The 17,748-nt window shown below is 38.0% G+C and overlaps 1 protein-coding gene across 1 annotated transcript; it reads right to left on the bottom strand.

Moving 5' to 3' along the window:
• Positions 1–1,412: 1,412 nt before the first annotated feature.
• LOC149223343 (ubiquitin-conjugating enzyme E2 8-like) lies at positions 1,413–17,017 on the bottom strand. Its single transcript, XM_089385812.1, has 4 exons — positions 16,523–17,017; positions 12,723–12,850; positions 1,808–1,912; positions 1,413–1,661 (listed from the first exon to the last, which is right to left on the bottom strand). The coding sequence occupies exons 1-4, from the start codon at positions 16,590–16,592 to the stop codon at positions 1,518–1,520; spliced, it is 447 nt and encodes a 148-aa protein (XP_089241938.1). The 5' UTR covers positions 16,593–17,017; the 3' UTR covers positions 1,413–1,517.
• Positions 17,018–17,748: the final 731 nt, after the last annotated feature.

Raw genomic sequence — 17,748 nt, 5'->3', positions numbered from 1 at the left:
AAAATCGGGCAATTTCGTTACAATGGGGGGAAAATATATTCAAGGAAAGTTTTGATTGCTGGTAACCCTGTAGAAACTCTGATTCATCCACATATTGGAGGTGTACCTCCCAGATTGGCATTTTTTGTATCTAACCATTTCTGTATATAAATGCAATGATTCACTAACAATAATAATTGTAGGCAAGCAAGGCTAGGTTTATTGATTACAACTGAACGGAGTACAGAAGAGCTTATGTTCCAAACATGAGGCATTTCCATTAATTGCTATAGATCTCAGAGATTTTCAATTCCCAAATGGCATAAAAAATATGAGGATGCTACAGGGTGATGGTATAAATAATGACCACAAGATACTTTATAGTTTATAGATCATTTTTAGAATATTTTTTTTCAGAAGAAAAAGCACCATAGATTATATTAAGTCAATATAAAAAACCATGATTGGGTACAAATCAAGACAGCATTGAGAAAAAGCGTATTAGAAGGATGACAAATAGCACAGTATAATATGGAGACTGTGGAGAAAAAGATCAGACCGATATTCAAAACTTCTAGAACTCGATTCTAGATCGAGAAGGACAGTACTCATGAATACATATATCTATCATCATAATCATGAAAGAAAACAAAAGCCACAAAACCATAGCCATTTGGAATCCAAACTTTAGGCCTATTTTCTTGGAACAGAGTCAAAAATTGAGCTGATGCGGGGCAAAATGGACTTATAGGGAACCTTGGAATCTTATAAAGACTCGAAAGTGCCAATTTTTTTAGTTTTAATACACATCCCATAATCTTTGAAAAGAAATGCCTCGTTAAAACCAAATTGTGTTAAAAAATAGTACAAACATGAAATAACTGGTAACCAAAACTGGCAACTGAAATGCTGGCTTTAACATTTGGCATAGTTGCAAAATACTTGCAAACTGTATATTAAACACCCTCAAATATCATCATATTGGTTACCTCAATGTCACTGGCATTTATAATTAGCAATGACAAATTTGTGTAGCAAATGAGAACATAAATCATAATATATATATTCATGACTATAACTTTATAGCTTCAAAAAATAACGTTAACAAACACAGAAACAAATGAATAACTTTAACAAATCCTATTGAGGCTATGTCATTTCTGTGAGTAAAGGGTTCTTTTTTACTTTTCACAAAATTCAGTATAGTTTCCAAAGACCAACCCTATCTATAAATTCAAAAAAAAACGTAAGTTTCGATTGCAGACACTCAACAACATAAATATGTGGGAAGTAATCACTATTTTTAGATGTTACTAAAACCATACATTTTTGTGCAATGGTAAATATTCACTGCAACCACCCTACATTTTTATCCGATGTAAGATCAACACTGCAACCATGCTACATTTTAATGTGATGAGACATAGCAGCAGTAAAAGGAAAAAATATAATATTTTATTTAAAGTTGAAGTCTCCACAAATAAAATCCATATATTCAAATATATGAGGTGTGATAACTGGATTACATTGCTACTAATTTAGGCCATTGCATACTTTTGGGTCCAATTGCGGGCAGTAGCCTCATACTTGCCCTTGTCATTCTTGTACATATGTGCAATTTCAGGAACCAAAGGATCATCCGGATTTGGGTCAGTGAGCAACGAGCATATTGACAGCAATACCTGGACATAAAATCAACAAATTAAAATGAGACATGAGTGCAATGAACCAACAAAGCGTGGCATGTCTTTTCTAATGAGAATGGTATGAACATAACATCCTAAATAGAAAAGAAAATCAATGAAGATATACAGAAACTTACTCATACCTTTGAAATAGTTAATGCAGGACTCCATTGCTCTTTGAGAATGTCCAGACAAATGTTCCCATTGCTATTAATATTTGGGTGAAATACTTTTGTCCTGAAGGCAACCTGCCAACACCAGAAAAATAAAAGGAACATTATCAGAGGCGTATGTGTAGTGCTGTCCTATTTTTTTCAATTATCTTAAGGTCAGAGGATGATGGCATGACCAAGCTCTGGATGACAAGGGAATGGGAAGAAGGTAAAAGCAACAAAAATGATGTTCAATTCCAACAGCACCTACCACACTGTCAATATTATTACACAAGATAAGGGTTTACATTGTATAGAGATGATCCTTTCATATTATTGCTATATTGGGAAAAGCGCCAGTCAAACAGTACATTCTCTGGCACATTAATATAGGAGATAATATAAAATGTTTTAGAGGATGGATTTCAAGCATGAATATATAACCCGATAATAGGTATAGCTATCTATTAGAAAGGGATCAAAACAAGACCAATGCTGAGATCTATCAAACAGAAACAAAACTTACAAGATTCACACCACATAATTATACTGAGTAACCACTTATGAGAGTATTTTACAAGAAAAATGACAATATAGATTTCACAAGTTTCATTCTATAGAAAGTCCTCTCTCTCTCTCTCTCTCTCTCAACTCCAAGGTGAATGCAGAGTACTTTGACCCAATGTCCAGCCCCATCTGCAGATATCATCCATTTTATGCATCACAATGGAATCAAGTTTACAAGAAACTTGATAGCAATTTCTGCATTTGCATAAATACACGCTTACAAATAATTATCTGAAAAAACAATGGATAGTTTCTTAGATGGGCTCAATATCTCCTACGCACAGTCGGCCAAAGACAAGTTCTGCTACCAGATGTCAAGATTCAAAATCTCTAAACTAGCATAGATCCATCTTAGCCCACAATGAAAGGGGTCAAAAAACAACTTGGCACAAACCTCCCAGCACTTGAAAGATCCAGGGTTAAGATGGAAATATGCTAGTTTTTAAATCATGCATGACTTTTCCAGGTTTTAGGCGCAAAGAGAAGCTGGCCACAGAAAACAGTCACCCAGTTCCAGGCTGATTTAGCAAACAAACAACAATATAAGAGATAAAGTTCCTTCAGCTATAGAGTTCCATGCAGCATCACAGCTGATCAGAGTTAGGAAGTGCTTTTTTATTTGGAATTTTTTTTACAGCTGGATTTTTTTTAAATAATGTGATGTTTAAAAAGCACAGCCTGTTAAGAATTTCTCCTAGTCTGATAGCTCACTAGTCTATGCAAAACTATATGAGCAGATTATTGTCCAGGTACATAAGGTTGAGCTAGATGTTGCACGTGTTGTAGCTCTTGGATTGGATGCACCCTACACCAGGAGTAAGGATTATGATAACCCCTTGCCTGGCACTAGGATCATACCAATTGTTGCCCAAGTTCAGGAATTTGATATGGGTGCCTCTTGTTATGTGAGGCGGCCAGCCAAACTCTATGCTTTTTTTTGACATACTGACTTGTATCTATCTATTTGTATGCCCTGGCTTGGATTTCCAGTTAGTGGGCAACTTTGAGAGTGGGCCCTAAGTGGTGGCTACTTCAGAACCCACATTTTGTTTGAATAAAATGCCTATCACGTACATTTACATTATTACAGTACAGATAAGAAGTGACGTAAAAGCTTGCATTAGGATAAACAGAGTACACTTGGTTAAAGGTCAAGCAAATGTTCCCATGAAAATGGCTAAACTCAAGAAGTTCATGGCATTATCAGGGTTAAAGAGGAACCTCCTTTTGCTAAACCATATTGCAAAAACACATTTCAAGGCATCAATAGTGGTTGGTACAAGTATGGAAGAACCTAAGTTGCATGAAACGGGGAAACGGGTACGAGTTTCCGAAACGGACACGGGTACGAAACGTGACCCCCCCAAATTTTGGAAATGGAGAAAACACATATATATATATATATATATATATATATTAGGACATTTAAAAAATATGTGCAATCATAAAGCATATATGATACATTCTAATTTATTACATTATGATTAAATTGTCAATTGTCAATGCATAAACTATAAGTCTCTAAATTTACATCACATCTACTCATGAATGATCACATAATGAAAATAGCAATATCCAAAATCAGCCACGAGAAATTTCGAATTTCTTGTCTCGTGCTTGATTGGGAATCTCCTCCTACATAGTCGAACCACCTTAGTTCTCTTGATTAAATACAAGTTCCATACCCCAGTATCCTACGTGCTCTTGATTATTGGGAGTCTCCCCTACATAGAGGCTTGGTTCTCTTGATTAAATACAAGTTCCATACCCTAGTACATGACAAAATCCAATGGAAACATTGCAATCCCCCCAATCCTGAAATCCTGAAAAACAGATAAGTCTGAGATCTAAAATTCTATTTTCTCCATATGAAATCCAATCAGGGCGAAACCACTCTCAAACATCCCGAGTCATTTCATGGTAATGTTAAAAATTTAAGTAAAAGGTTAGGGCCATAGGCTTGAACATTAGGCTGCCCCACTCAAAAAAATCTTCTTTTTTGTAACTTGAGAAGCATCCAGAAGATATTTTAGTTGCCCAATAAAAAATTAGAAGCGAAAAAATTAAAAAAATACAAGAAAAAGTCAAATTAGAAGAGGAAACTCCGTCGTACTGCCTGGAAACGTGTTTCCGGCTGTACTGGCCACGTTTCCTCCTCGAGAAACAGGCCAGTACGGCCGGAAACGTGTTTCCAAGCTGTATGGTGCGAGTTTCCTCGTTTCCGTTTCGTTTCCAGCCGGAAACGGACCCTTCTCCAACATTTCCTGCAACTTAGGGAAGAAAAGAGTCCACAAATATAGGGCCAGAGCAGCAGAACAGGCATTGGTGGCTGAAAAGAGCTACAGATATCAACTTAAACAATAATTATTAATAGCTATAAATATCAACCCTGGCACTAAACGTTTCATCATCTTTGCAGAAGATGAAAACAGTTTACAGACTGCTGCTTGTTCAATTGGAAAAAAGTGTTTGTGAAGGTTGCATTTTAGATAAGCAACACAATGAAAAAACTTTCAAAGAAGGTGCACAGAGAACAAGTGAGCAATTGGAGTCATGCATAGTATTCTATTTAGTCCCCTCAGGAACGAGATCATGGGAAGGTTTGAAATATTTCATGATAATGATTATTTAGTCCCCTTATGTACATGCTCCATTAAAAAAAGGTAAAAAAAAATCATTAACTAGAGAATGAGGAGTGAATTTTTATGGGCTATGGTTAAGAGCCAGAGGCATGTTTAAAGGTCATTTGCGATCTTGGAGTCGTGATAAGCAACTTTCCTCCCCAAGGATAGTCACAGCTTTGGTCTATCAAATTATATTCAAATCAAGTCAAGGGCGGACCACTGCCATTCCTTAAGCTTTAAATCATAGTCATGTATTTGATTTGCATTAGAGATAAATGTCAGATTAATATGCATGATCGACTTAACCATGAAACATAGCATCCAAGGTGCATGGCCTTCACAGTACCGTCATACACACTAAACATTTAATGTGAGAGAAAGTTTCAAGGTCATTTGTGATCTTGGAGTTGTGATAAGCAACTTTCCTCCCCAAGGATAGTCACAGCTTTGGTCTATCAAATTATATTCAAATCAAGTCAAGGTGGGCATCTTCTATCTCAATCGCTTATTGGAAGTTGGAACTATAACGGTTATGACAAGTCCTCTCCAGCACTTTTAAAAATCTGCTCCCATGTGAAAGCCATGAGAAAGTGCTTCCATCTATTGCAAGTTATCATTGGGCTTCAGTGTTCAAGCACAACCCTCAGAGGTCTAATGGAGTTCGGGGGCCTGAAGGTGTGGCTTGCTATTTTATGACTCATGAAGACAAGGATTACACAAAAAAAAAATGCAAAGGACATTAACCGAAGCCATAAGATATATTTAGTCAAGCACCAATTGATGAGGAAGCTAGAAGCATAGGGTGTGGCCGGTATGGGGGGAATTGTTCTTTGTCAGATAGAGGAAATCAAGAAAATACCTTTGACTGTGATCTAGGTAAAGCATGATGCAATTTATATCAGAAGTCTTATTATTATTTGGGGATTCAACAGTAGTTATCAAATTGATGGTCTAACTGATGGCAGACTCTCAAGAATTGTTAAGTGAATACAAAAGGAATTGAATAGGCTTGAAAGCGTCAAATACCATCACATCTTAAGGAAGCTTAACAAAAGGCAAATCAACTAGCTAATATGGCGACTCAACTGGATTCTGGAGCCTCAAGAACAAAAGGTGGGATGTCAACCACTGCCATACATTAAGCTTTAAATCATAGTCACATATTTGATTTGCATCAGAGACAGATGTCAGATTAATATGCATGATCAACTTAACCATGAAACATAGCATCCAAGGTGCATGGCCTTCACAATACCCTCATACACACTAAACGTTTAATGTGAGAAAGTTTCAAGGTCATTTGCGATGTTGGAGTTGTGATAAGCAACTTTCCTCCCCGAGGATAGTCACAGCTTTGGTCTATCAAATTATATTCAAATCAAGTCAAGGGGGTCATCTTCTATCTCAATCACTTATTGGAAGTTGGAACTATAATGGTTATGACAAGTCCTCTCCAAGCACTTTTCAAAATGTGCTCCCATCTGAAAGCCATGAGAAATTGCTTCCATCTATTGCAAGTTATCATTGGGCTTCAATGTTCAAGCACAACCCTTAGAGGTCTAATGGAGTTCGGGGGCCTGAAGGTGTGCCTTGCTATTTTATGACTCATGAAGACAAGGATTACACAAAAAAATTGCAAAGGACATTAAACGAAGCCATAAGATAAATTTAGTCAAGCACCAATTGATGAGGAAGCTAGAAGCAATAGGGGGTGGCCGGTATGGGGGGAATCGTTCTTTGTCATATGGAAAGGAAATCAAGAAAATACCTTTGACTGTGATCTAGGTAGAGCATTATGCAAGTTATATCAAAAGTTTTATTATTATTTGGGGATTCAACAATAGTTATCAAATTGATGGTCAAAGCCTCCTATCTAACTGATGATGGCAGACTCTCAAGAATTGTTAAGTGAATACAAAAGGAATTCAATAGGCTTGAAAGCATCAAATACTATCACATATTAAGGAAGTTTAACAAAAGGCAAATCAACTAGCTAATATGGCGACTCAACTGGATTCTGGAGCCTTAAGAACAAAAGGTGGGATGTCAACCACTGCCATACCTTAAGCTTTAAATCATAGTCATGTATTTGATTTGCATTAGAGATAAATGTCAGATTAATATGCATGATCGACTTAACCATGAAACATAGCATCCAAGGTGCATGTCCTTCACAGTGCCCTCACACACACTAAACGTTTAATGTGAGAGAAAGCTTCAAGATCATTTGCGATCTTGGAGTTGTGATAAGCAACTTTCCTCCCCAAGGATAGACACAGCTTTGGTCTATCAAATTATATTCAAATCAAGTCAAGGGGGGCATCTTCTATCTCAATCACTTATTGAAAGTTGGAACTATAATGGTTATGACAAGTCCTCTCCAAGCACTTTTCAAAATGTGCTCCCATCTGAAAGCCATGAGAAAGTGCTTCCATCTATTGCAAGTTATCATTGGGCTTCAATGTTCAAGCACAACCCTCAGAGGTCTAATGGAGTTCGGGGACCTGAAGGTGTCACTTGCCTCATCCATGATCCTCTCCAAACTAGGGTGTCAACTGTGGTGTCATATTTGTGTTTGACAAGGCCCAACCCCCCTTTTCCAAAATGTTTTCATTGTTGCTTGCTCCTCTCACCAATGCGGGTTAGTTTGTGACAATATATAAGTTCCAACATACATGATCCTTATTCCAATGGGGGCAACCGCAAGGGAGTGGTGTCTCTGACTAACATAATGGTCAATTGGTTGTAGAGTGAGTATGTTTGCTTGCTCGGCCTCCCGCTCCTCTATGGAATGTGTTGTGGGAATACATGTGTATGAAACAACAATGGAATACTCCTATATTTGGCATCTTGGAATAACTTCTACAACTATAACATCTCCCCTCCTCCACCTCAACCCCTTCTCAAAAATCATCTCTAGGTGACATCATCCTTAAGGGAGACTTCAATGCCGACATCAGGACCTTGCGAACATCATACCATGACTAGTCAAATGACGTACTCTGCCTTCATGCACTGAATCCTAATACAATTGGCTTATATAGGGACCTAACAAATGCTTCAAATTTTGTCACAACATAAGGGGATATACCTCCTCCAATTCTCCCAATTCTCAATAAACTCTCTAGCTACCCAAATTTCAACATGTATACTTGTTTCTTCATAGTAGCAATGCTAGTGTTCTAAATTATGTCTTGACTAACCAAGCTCTTAATCTCCACCTCCATAATCCCTATCTTCACATACCCCCCCCCACAAACCACCCCCAATATTTCCTATTACTAACCATGCATACATTGCCTTCAACGAACTCGTCTGTAGTACATTAATGCAACATCTATACATTATAAAATTATGCCTATTTGCCTTTATTTCACTTTCCCACTACGAGAACTTGGGAAAATTTAACTCATATAGACACTGAGCAGAGACTATCTGATGGTGAGAGAATCTTTTCAACCTTGCCAAGTGCTACTGGACAATGGATAGTAGAGTAACTGACCTTGTTGGGTGCAGGTGGATAGTCGATAGTGGACATTGGGCATAGATGGACTATGGATAGTGGACATTGGACCTTGTCGGGTGCTACTATGAAAGTAATAAACCTTGTCGGGTGCTGCTATGAAAGTAATAACCTTGTCAAGTGCTGCTATCACTTATTCTCTTAGTACTGTGCACCGGAGCTTTAATTTGAACCTTGTTTGGTTTGTATTTGCCTTTTGTGGAAGCTGAAACTGTTGCAAAGCTAAACTATGTGCAATAGCATATTATTTGAGAAGTTCGGGGGCCTGACGATGTGGCTTGCCTCATCCATGATCCTCTCCAAACTAGGGTGTCAACTGTGGTGTCATATTTGTGTTTGACAAGGCCCAACCCCCCTTTTCCAAAATGTTTTCATTGTTGCTTGCTCCTCTCAACATACGTGATCCTTATTCCAATGGGGCCCGGGGGCAGACGCAAGGGAGTGGTGTCTTCTACTAACATAATTGTCAATTGGTTGTAGAGTAAGTATGTTTGCTTGCTCGACCTCCCACTCCTCTATGGGATGTGTTGTGGGTATACATGTGTCTAAAACAACAATGGAATACATTTGGCATCTTGGAATAACTTCTACAACTATAACATCTCCCCTCCTCCACCTCAACCCCTTCTCAAAAATCATCTCTAGGCAACATCATCCTTAAGGGAGAATGCAATGCCAACATCAGGGCCTTGCAAACATCATACCATGACTAGTCAAATGATATACTCTGCCTTCATGCACTGAATCCTAATACAGTTGGCTTATATAGGGAACTAACAAATGCTTCAAATTTTGTCAAAACATATGGAATATACCTCCTCCAGTTTGGAGAATTATGCAATCTCCCAATTCTCAATAGACTCTCTAGCTACCCAAATTTCAACATGTATACTTTGTTTTCTTCATAGTAGCAATGCTAGTGTCTAGATTATGTCTTGACTAACCAAGCCCTTAATCCCCACATCCATAATCCCTATTCACATCCCACCCCCCCAAACCACCCCCCAATATTTCCTATTACTAACCATGCATACATTGCCTTCACCGAACTCTCCCTCTCTTTCTCTCTCGCTATATATATATATATCGCAATTATATTCAAAAAATAGAGAAGGCATCTGTAGTACATTAAAACAGCATCTATACATTATAAACTTATGCCTATTTGCCTTTATTTCACTTGCCCACCATGAGAACTTGGGAAAAGTTAACTCATATAGACACTGAGCAGAGACTAATTGATGGTGAGAGAATCTATTCGACCTTGCCAGGTGCTGCTGGACAATGGGTAGTAGAGTAACTGACCTTGTTGGGTGCAGATAGACAGTTGATAGTGGACATTGGGCACTGCTGGACTATGGATAGTGGACAGTGGACCTTGTCGGGTGCTGCCATGAAAGTAATAAACCTTGTCAGGCGCTGCTCTCACTTATGCTCTTAGTACTGTGCACCGGAGCTTTGATTTTGAACCTTGTTTGGTTTGTATTTGCCATTTGTGGAAGCTGAAACTGCTGCAGAGCTGAACTATGCGCAATTGTGGCACATTATTTGAGAAGTTCATCATTTCTGCATTTTGAATGTGTCTTACAATTCGCAGCTTTCAAATTTGGGCTAAATTTGAGGAAGCATGTCAGGAAGCACACAAAATTTGAGGAACCATGGTTCCAAAATCCGGGGATGAGGTTTTGAGGGCAGTTCGGGCACAGATAAGCAGGTTGCAGTTCAGGCACAGATCTGCAGGGTGTGCTGTTCCGACCTCCAAACCTTTTGGGGGGAGCGGGGGGAAAACGGTTCCTGCGACTGTTCTGAACATCAGTTTTTGACAGAAGGCAAAAGGTCACAGACATGATGGAGTAGAACGATCTTCGAACAACAAGGACTTCTTTGCAGCAGATTGCAGTGCATATGTAACTGGAATAGAGTAACTATGCTGCACTTGTAAATGAGTATATACTGTGGGCTGGCCAGGTACCAGCAACCTCTCTCTTGCCTTCGTGCTGAGAGGGAGGCCAACTTCTTTCCCCGAGCAGTCCCCGATGCCCGGAAATTTACTTTGCAAAAAAAAAGGTAAATCTCTAATAGAAAATTTCAAACATGGGTATTTTACTATCTTTCTGTAGAAAAAGAAGCTTCAATATCCCTTAAAACGTTCAATGGTCATAAATTCTAGTATAGTTAAAACTCAGTTATAGTTAATGCAGAAGAACATTTGTGGAATAGTAAAATGTATTGAATAAAGCCCACACAACAACATAAGCTTATTAAATGGGAAATTAGACCCTTCAAAACATCCAAAGAAATTTGGGAACAGCTCAAAGGATTGGTTGGTTCAAAAGTTGAGTGCAAACTTTTCCTTCAAAGAAAAAGTTCTTCAACCTCAAGACAGTTAGAGGTTAAAGCATGTCCTAACATATAAATGCCTCATTGCCTTGCAAGTTACAAGCAATTGCATCACAATTTGTAGATGTAGGAGCAAAGTAGATAGAGAGGATGCAAAAGCCGTGTTGCTCTAGATTCACCTCTAGATTTAGCAATATAGTTTTCACACACTAAGCTAGTTTAACCCTTTTCCCAGATGAAAAGAATGTAAAGTTGCTGAAGATGAGACTAAACCAAAGACCTTTTTTGCCAAAAGGAAAACGAAAAAAAATTGGAAAGCATGAAAGCAGAAAGCGAGGCTATCTTATTATTATGGAAACCAAGGCATATTGCCTAGAATCTCAACACTTGAGGCAACGGATTTTGCTAAAGAGGACAAAGAAGAAAGGCAAAAGTAATATTCCAATTCATAATGAAGGTAACGAAGTTATTGATGAGGCATTCGCATTTTCACTCACTACTTAAAGGTAAGCTATAACATGAAACCTCCAAACATGGGGAACATTAGCTGGATTGATGGGCAGCATGGATGATTGCTTAGATGAGTTAATGGTCACCGCGCTAGGCTTCTACCTTCAATATAAGGGTGATGGAAAGCTAATGTAGTGACATGGATAACAGCCTAGGTGGCGGATACATGGAGGTGATAGCAACTTTATAGCTAGCACCAGATGCATTAAAGGGAAGTAGAAGAAACAAATAATTGGAATTGTTTGCAAATAGTTCCCATGTCATGATTCTTCTTTCTAGTAAAGCATATTGAGATTATGTATCATGGGCGGGGGTGTAATAACATAAACAGCTATTGTGATCATTGGCAAGTGTGTCGGGATATAATGGTCAAAGATTGAAATGAAAAGTTATTTCTACCTTTAAAAGCATATGTACACCTTCCAAATAATAAAATGTTATTCTTCTTATCAGCTATCTCTTTTTGTGTGTGCATCTTTTAAAATTCCATATACATGTATCACTTTGCAATACAAAATCATCGAATTTTGTTAATAATTTTACTCTATATTATCATATTATGTGCTTTATTGCTCATGTGTGCTCCAAAAACCAACAAAAGGGCCCATAAAATTAAATAGTGACACTAATAAAAAACAGGCTTGGACGCTATATCAGCATAAATGCTATGGATACAGTTTCCAAAGTGGATGTAGTTATCAGAAAAGAAATTTCAAAACAGGGAAACTGAAAATATGTAAATGCTGGTTTTTCATCGGTGGCATGTCTGAATTTCAATTTCTATATTGTTTTCCCATGTCTTATATCATATTTCACTTTCTACTTTCCTTCTCTATATTTGTGGGTGGATCCCATAGCAGCAAAACATTATTTTCTGAGGCTTAAAATGTTCCTTCTGTACAAGAAACTGCCCAGAAATGTCTTACAAACATTTTTCCAAAAGTTTCAATATAGGAAAAGAAATTGAAAATATTTCTGGATAGCTTTTCAAATTTTTTGCAGCAGTTTCAAAACAGCAAAAATTTTCAGTACAGAAATGAGGGGGTCAGACCCAAATTTCAGTAGCATCGTTGAGAAAATCTTTACATTTCCTTTTCAACGAAGTACGCATCAAAATGGTGACCATAAGGGCATCAATCAAAAACAGCGATGGTAAAAAAAAAAACTAACAGCAAAAAGTGGTAGTTTTTGCATTTCAGTGTTCATTCAACTAGTACTTCAATAAATCTAGAATATGTGCCTATGTGCAAGTGCATGCCTAAACATCTGCACAAATGTACCTGTGATTGTGTCTACAAGTGCTACATCATAAATAATTAGGATTGAGAGAAAATATATATACCTTTGGAGGCTTGAATGGATAGTCAGGTGGAAAATGAATAGTAACTAAAAAAACACCTCCTGCGTACGGACTATCACCAGGACCCATAATTGTTGCTTGCCAATGAAACATATCTTCGGCAACAGGACCTGTCATGCATAGACAATAAGACACGGATTAGAACAAAAGATATCTAGCATATTGTGAAACTACTCTTTTCTGATATCAAGTTACCTCTGAGAAAAAAAAATCAATCATAATAAATTATAAGAATGAATTCAAGATATTAATTCAAACACTGATCCCTCTACATAATGGTTAAGACCCAATGCCCACGGACTGATATAGTTTATACAGTCCGCCAATCTACTAGCAATAGAACCATCACTAATGAATGGACAATAAACATTAAAAACCATATGAAAGATTGAATCCACAGTTAGTCACCCTTAACAAAGGCAAATTCTATTTGACCCCATCATAGGACCCTTGCTCATAGGGGCAATTATATACAGTTTGCCTTGAATTTGGACCTCATATTGTAATTGAGGTCCCTCTTTCAAGACAACTATACAATAAACAAGGGAATTACATTCACATTGCTCATAGGGCCAATTATATACAGTTTGCGTTGAATTTGGGCCTTGTATTGTAATTAAGGTCCCTCTTTCAAGACAACTGTACAATAAACAAGGGAATTACATTCACATTGGACGTGTACAATGGACACTAGACATGATTAGCACAGAAAGCTCTCATTTCTTAGCATGTTCAAGTTCACCATTTGCCATTTATTCATCTTCATGGATACAGTCTGATTCAATGACTCCACGACATTATATGACAATCATTCCTGAGTGAAAGGAAACTATCAAATTATCAACTATAGTAAGCCAAGCTTCCTCCATGATTATAAGTAAAACATTCTACTCAACTATCATTTCCAGCTTATATAGTTACCCTTTTATAAATTCCACATTGGCATTGCAATTATTATTGCGTTTGCATGCAAAGACTCCACTGGATTGAAATAATGATAATACTGAAACAATTTCAGACTCGGGTTGCAACAGATTAGTAGGCATTAAGGATCTATCTTGAGTATGCATGCAACGACTTAAAAAAGAGATGAATTTATTACTATGGTCTATCTCTATATGATTATCTGGCGAGGCTGCAAGTGCCAGACTTGTTTTCATGGCAAAGTATGTAAAACATTTTATAATTTGAAGGCACCAAGCAAAAGCCCAGCTCATTCAGTCTGCTACAAATTGTAGCACTGCTGTTTGCAAATAGCTCCACCAAAAGCCCAAGGGGTGAGCTTAACCAGTTGTCACTTGTTGGGCATTTGGCTAGTTCCATACCAGCAGCTAATTAGTTTAATCCCTTAGATTAGGCTTACTGGTCTGCATCAATGAGTTTACAAGGGATGCCGTGCACAAATGCTGAGAAGCATCCCTTTGTCTCCCAATAGGATTTTTCAAGAGCATCCCTTGGGTCTCCCAACAGGATTTTCCAAGAGCAGCTCCACCAACAGTTGACACATATTTACAGGGTCTGTGTCTGGAGATGTACATCATGTGTTTGGAGGTGTCATTATGAGGTAAAACAGCTGCCTGTTTATGGGATTAAATGGCAGGCAAAGATGGAAAAGCAACCTCACCCGCAGTCTTTTACATTGTGGTATTAGTCTATGTGCACTTGGTGTCTTCATGAGAATCTACATCATGATACAACTGAAGTTGATTACCAGCCTAAATCCATCTTAACTCCACCTCTATCAAGTGTCACGAGGGATCAAATCCTTCAACATGCAGATCTTTCCTCTTATTGTATTATTTTTATTTTTTTAACATATGGTCAACATAAAGTATTCCCTATATTATTTTTACTTTCTTTAATATATGGTAGACATACAGTATTTTGACCAACAATATCAGCGTTGACCATGTTACATCACAGCATCTGTCATACTGGGCTGTAGAGCACCTCTCAGTATAATCATAAAAAATAAGTACAAAAATCAAAAAGATTAAGACAAAATTGTGTGCCATCCCTTGGGGATGGTCGGGTAGAGCCTCAATCGCTTACTACATCTACTACAAAAACACTGCTTTTTACCCATTCACAAAATGCTTTGACGTTTCACGCTCTGATCAGCTGTTGTCCGCTAAGAAGGCTATATCATACTCGAGGGCATCACTCTTATTATCAATTGTGTTATTATCGCTAAATAATGGATGACAAGGATGGAACAAAGAATCAAAGATAACTAGGTGAATGAAGTCCCAATTCCCACTTAGGTGCAGTGGGCAATTAAGCCATGAGGCCTATATTGCATGCATATCTTGCACAAGGAGTCTTTGAGAAACTTTAAACTATAGCCCAGCTATAGTCCAGATTTAAACATGCGTAATTAAGCCATGAGGCCTATATCGCGTGCATATTTCGTACAAGGTGCCTTTGAGAAACTTTAAATTATGGCAAAGCTATAGTTCAGATTTAAACATGCGCAATGAAGCCATAACGGTTATATTCATCATCATGAATATTTTGCACAAGAGATCCCTGAGGAAATTTAAATTTATAGCCAAGCTATAGTTCAAATTTAAATATGTGCAACAAAACCGGATTGTAAAAGCGGGGGTTGATCTGATAAATGAAAGCCCGTCCAAAAAGAGTGATATTCTAAACTATCGACAATGGGGTCTCTTATGTGATGATTCGAAAAAAATTGAAACTTTAAACATGCCGAATTTCGATCCCTGCAACTAAAAAGAGAGTTAAAGAAACGAGACAAGGGTAAGCAAAGGACCATAGGTAGGTTATGGTGCTGGTGCGGATGGTTACAGACCATGTTAGGCTTGCAGCATGTAAGAAATACAATGAATTCCTATAAATTTGGGGTGGGGTGTTACTACCAAGAGAATCCTATATCAAGATTCAAAACCACTTCATTCAAGTCAAAATAGAGCATCCCCAGTAAAAATTTTATAGCTTTCCATCACAACCCAAAAAGGGTAAACTTCGATGAATATCACCTTTAATTCAGAAAAATGAAGATCAAGCATAAATGGGGGCTTGGTTAAAATAAAGCCAGGGTGTTACAAGGATCAAATCCCCCAGAGACATGGCAAGTAGTTGGGGCCAGGGGCAATTCCCTGAATGACTTTGTTCAGGTAGATAATCCACCCAAGTTGTCACGGCTACACACAAGTCCTGGATGACTTTGGTGGAATAAATCCCTACCCAAGTGGTTGAGACCAGGCGCAAGCCCCAGATATCTTTGGGGATATGACTTTGGGGAATAAATATCCCACCAAGTAGTTGGGACCAAGTGCAAGTCTTGGGTGGTTTTGTTTCAACAGATGCCTCCAACGCCCCACAACCCACAGCTCCTTAACCGAAGAGATCTTCCTCGAGTGCAACAAGGCCGCTACAATGTTTTGTAATACTCATATAAAACTGCTATGAGGCCGCTACAATGTATTGTAATACTCAGATATTAGGGAAGGACACACTTGCAGCAAAATGATAACAGGAAGCATCTTGTCCCAAAAAATTAATATAGGAAATAAAAGAAATTCAAAGAGAGGATGATTTTGATACTTTGAAATTTAAAATCCAGCTCTTCAAGACACAATGAAATGAAATCATTGACCAGGAATTTAAAGGTTTTAATTTTAAACAAAACATGGACAAGGAATTTAAAGCTTTTAAAACTGAACCAGAGGGCTGGAAAAAGTCCAAGAAAAATTAACAAATAGATCAACTGGAAAAAGTCCACGAAAAATTAACAAATAGAACAACGATTACGATACCTGCGCTGCACGACGTAGGCGGATCTCTCTGCAGGTCCTTCAATTCCTTCAGTATGCGCTTAGAAGCCATTCGAGCAATTGCGGAAACAATCCCCCCAAAACAGACCCGATCGAACACGATATTCACACCGAAAAACCTCCTTGGATTTTAAAGAACCAAAAATAAATACAGAGGCGCCTCAGACAACTCGGGTGCGCCTTGAATATCAGAAAACCCCCCCGACTCGGTTCTTAAGGGAAACAAACCCCTGCCGTCACAGCAAGCGAGGACGATGGTAAAAATACCAACGCCCACATGTCGCTTTCTCACGCGGCAATACTAGTAAGCGTATCGTATCAGATAATCTGACGTAGTCGTCGGGCTGGACTCCAATAACAGATTCGATCCCCTCCCTCCGCGGCTGCAAAGCAATATCCCCCTTCTTTCTTTTTGGGTAAATATTCCTGTAGGAAGCAAAAGCTAAAGCTGGCGGGTCTTATCCTGTTCCGATTCCTTGTGTCTGATATTGGAATTTATTGGAATTCTCTCCATTGTGAGTGGGCAGAAAAATTGAAATCCAGGGGCCCCTGTTGCCGTTGAATTCGGATTTCCAGCCAATACTTGAACGTTCATTCGTCGATTGTGGGACAACCCAAAATTAAAGGTTGTGGGATTTCGGTTTGTGGGATTTCGTTTTTTCTGGGTCAATATTCCAGAGCTGGTTGGGTAATCGAAATTCGAAAGGATTGTGTGAGGTTGATTCCAAGTAATAGATTCGTGGGAGTTACGAGAATTGTTTTAAATTAGATATCAAGTGCATATGTAAAGTGGCACAGTTACAGAATCTTAGGGATGTGTGATTTTTGTAGATGCTTTTGTGATAAGTTTGTGTGTTTTGAAGTCAATTTTAGGTGGTTTTTCTTGGGTTTTTTTATGCTATTGACCAGGTGTATTGAATTGTTTTTCATTTGGAAATATGAGAAAGAGAAAGAGAATTTGGTAAGCATTGGTATGGTATTAGTATTTTATTTTTTTCTTAAATGTATATAGGTGGGGTGAGATTATTTATTATTCGCTTAAATGTGTGAGTGGATGAGATTATTTATTATAAAAAGAAAAGAAAAGAAAAAGGTAAAGGTGATGAATTATTATGTCATCTGGAGTGATTACAGTGAACACATTTAGAATCTAGGATAAGTAGAACAATGTCATGGTAAGAAGATTCATTTAAGAATTTTCTCATCAC

Source organism: Pinus tabuliformis, chromosome Q (genome assembly GCF_031772625.1).
Source record: "Pinus tabuliformis cultivar Carrire ecotype Pingquan chromosome Q, CPIR1, whole genome shotgun sequence".
Lineage (NCBI taxonomy): Eukaryota > Viridiplantae > Streptophyta > Pinopsida > Pinales > Pinaceae > Pinus > Pinus tabuliformis.
Note: the sequence above shows the minus strand (reverse complement) of the source record. Positions and strands in the feature narration are given on the sequence as shown.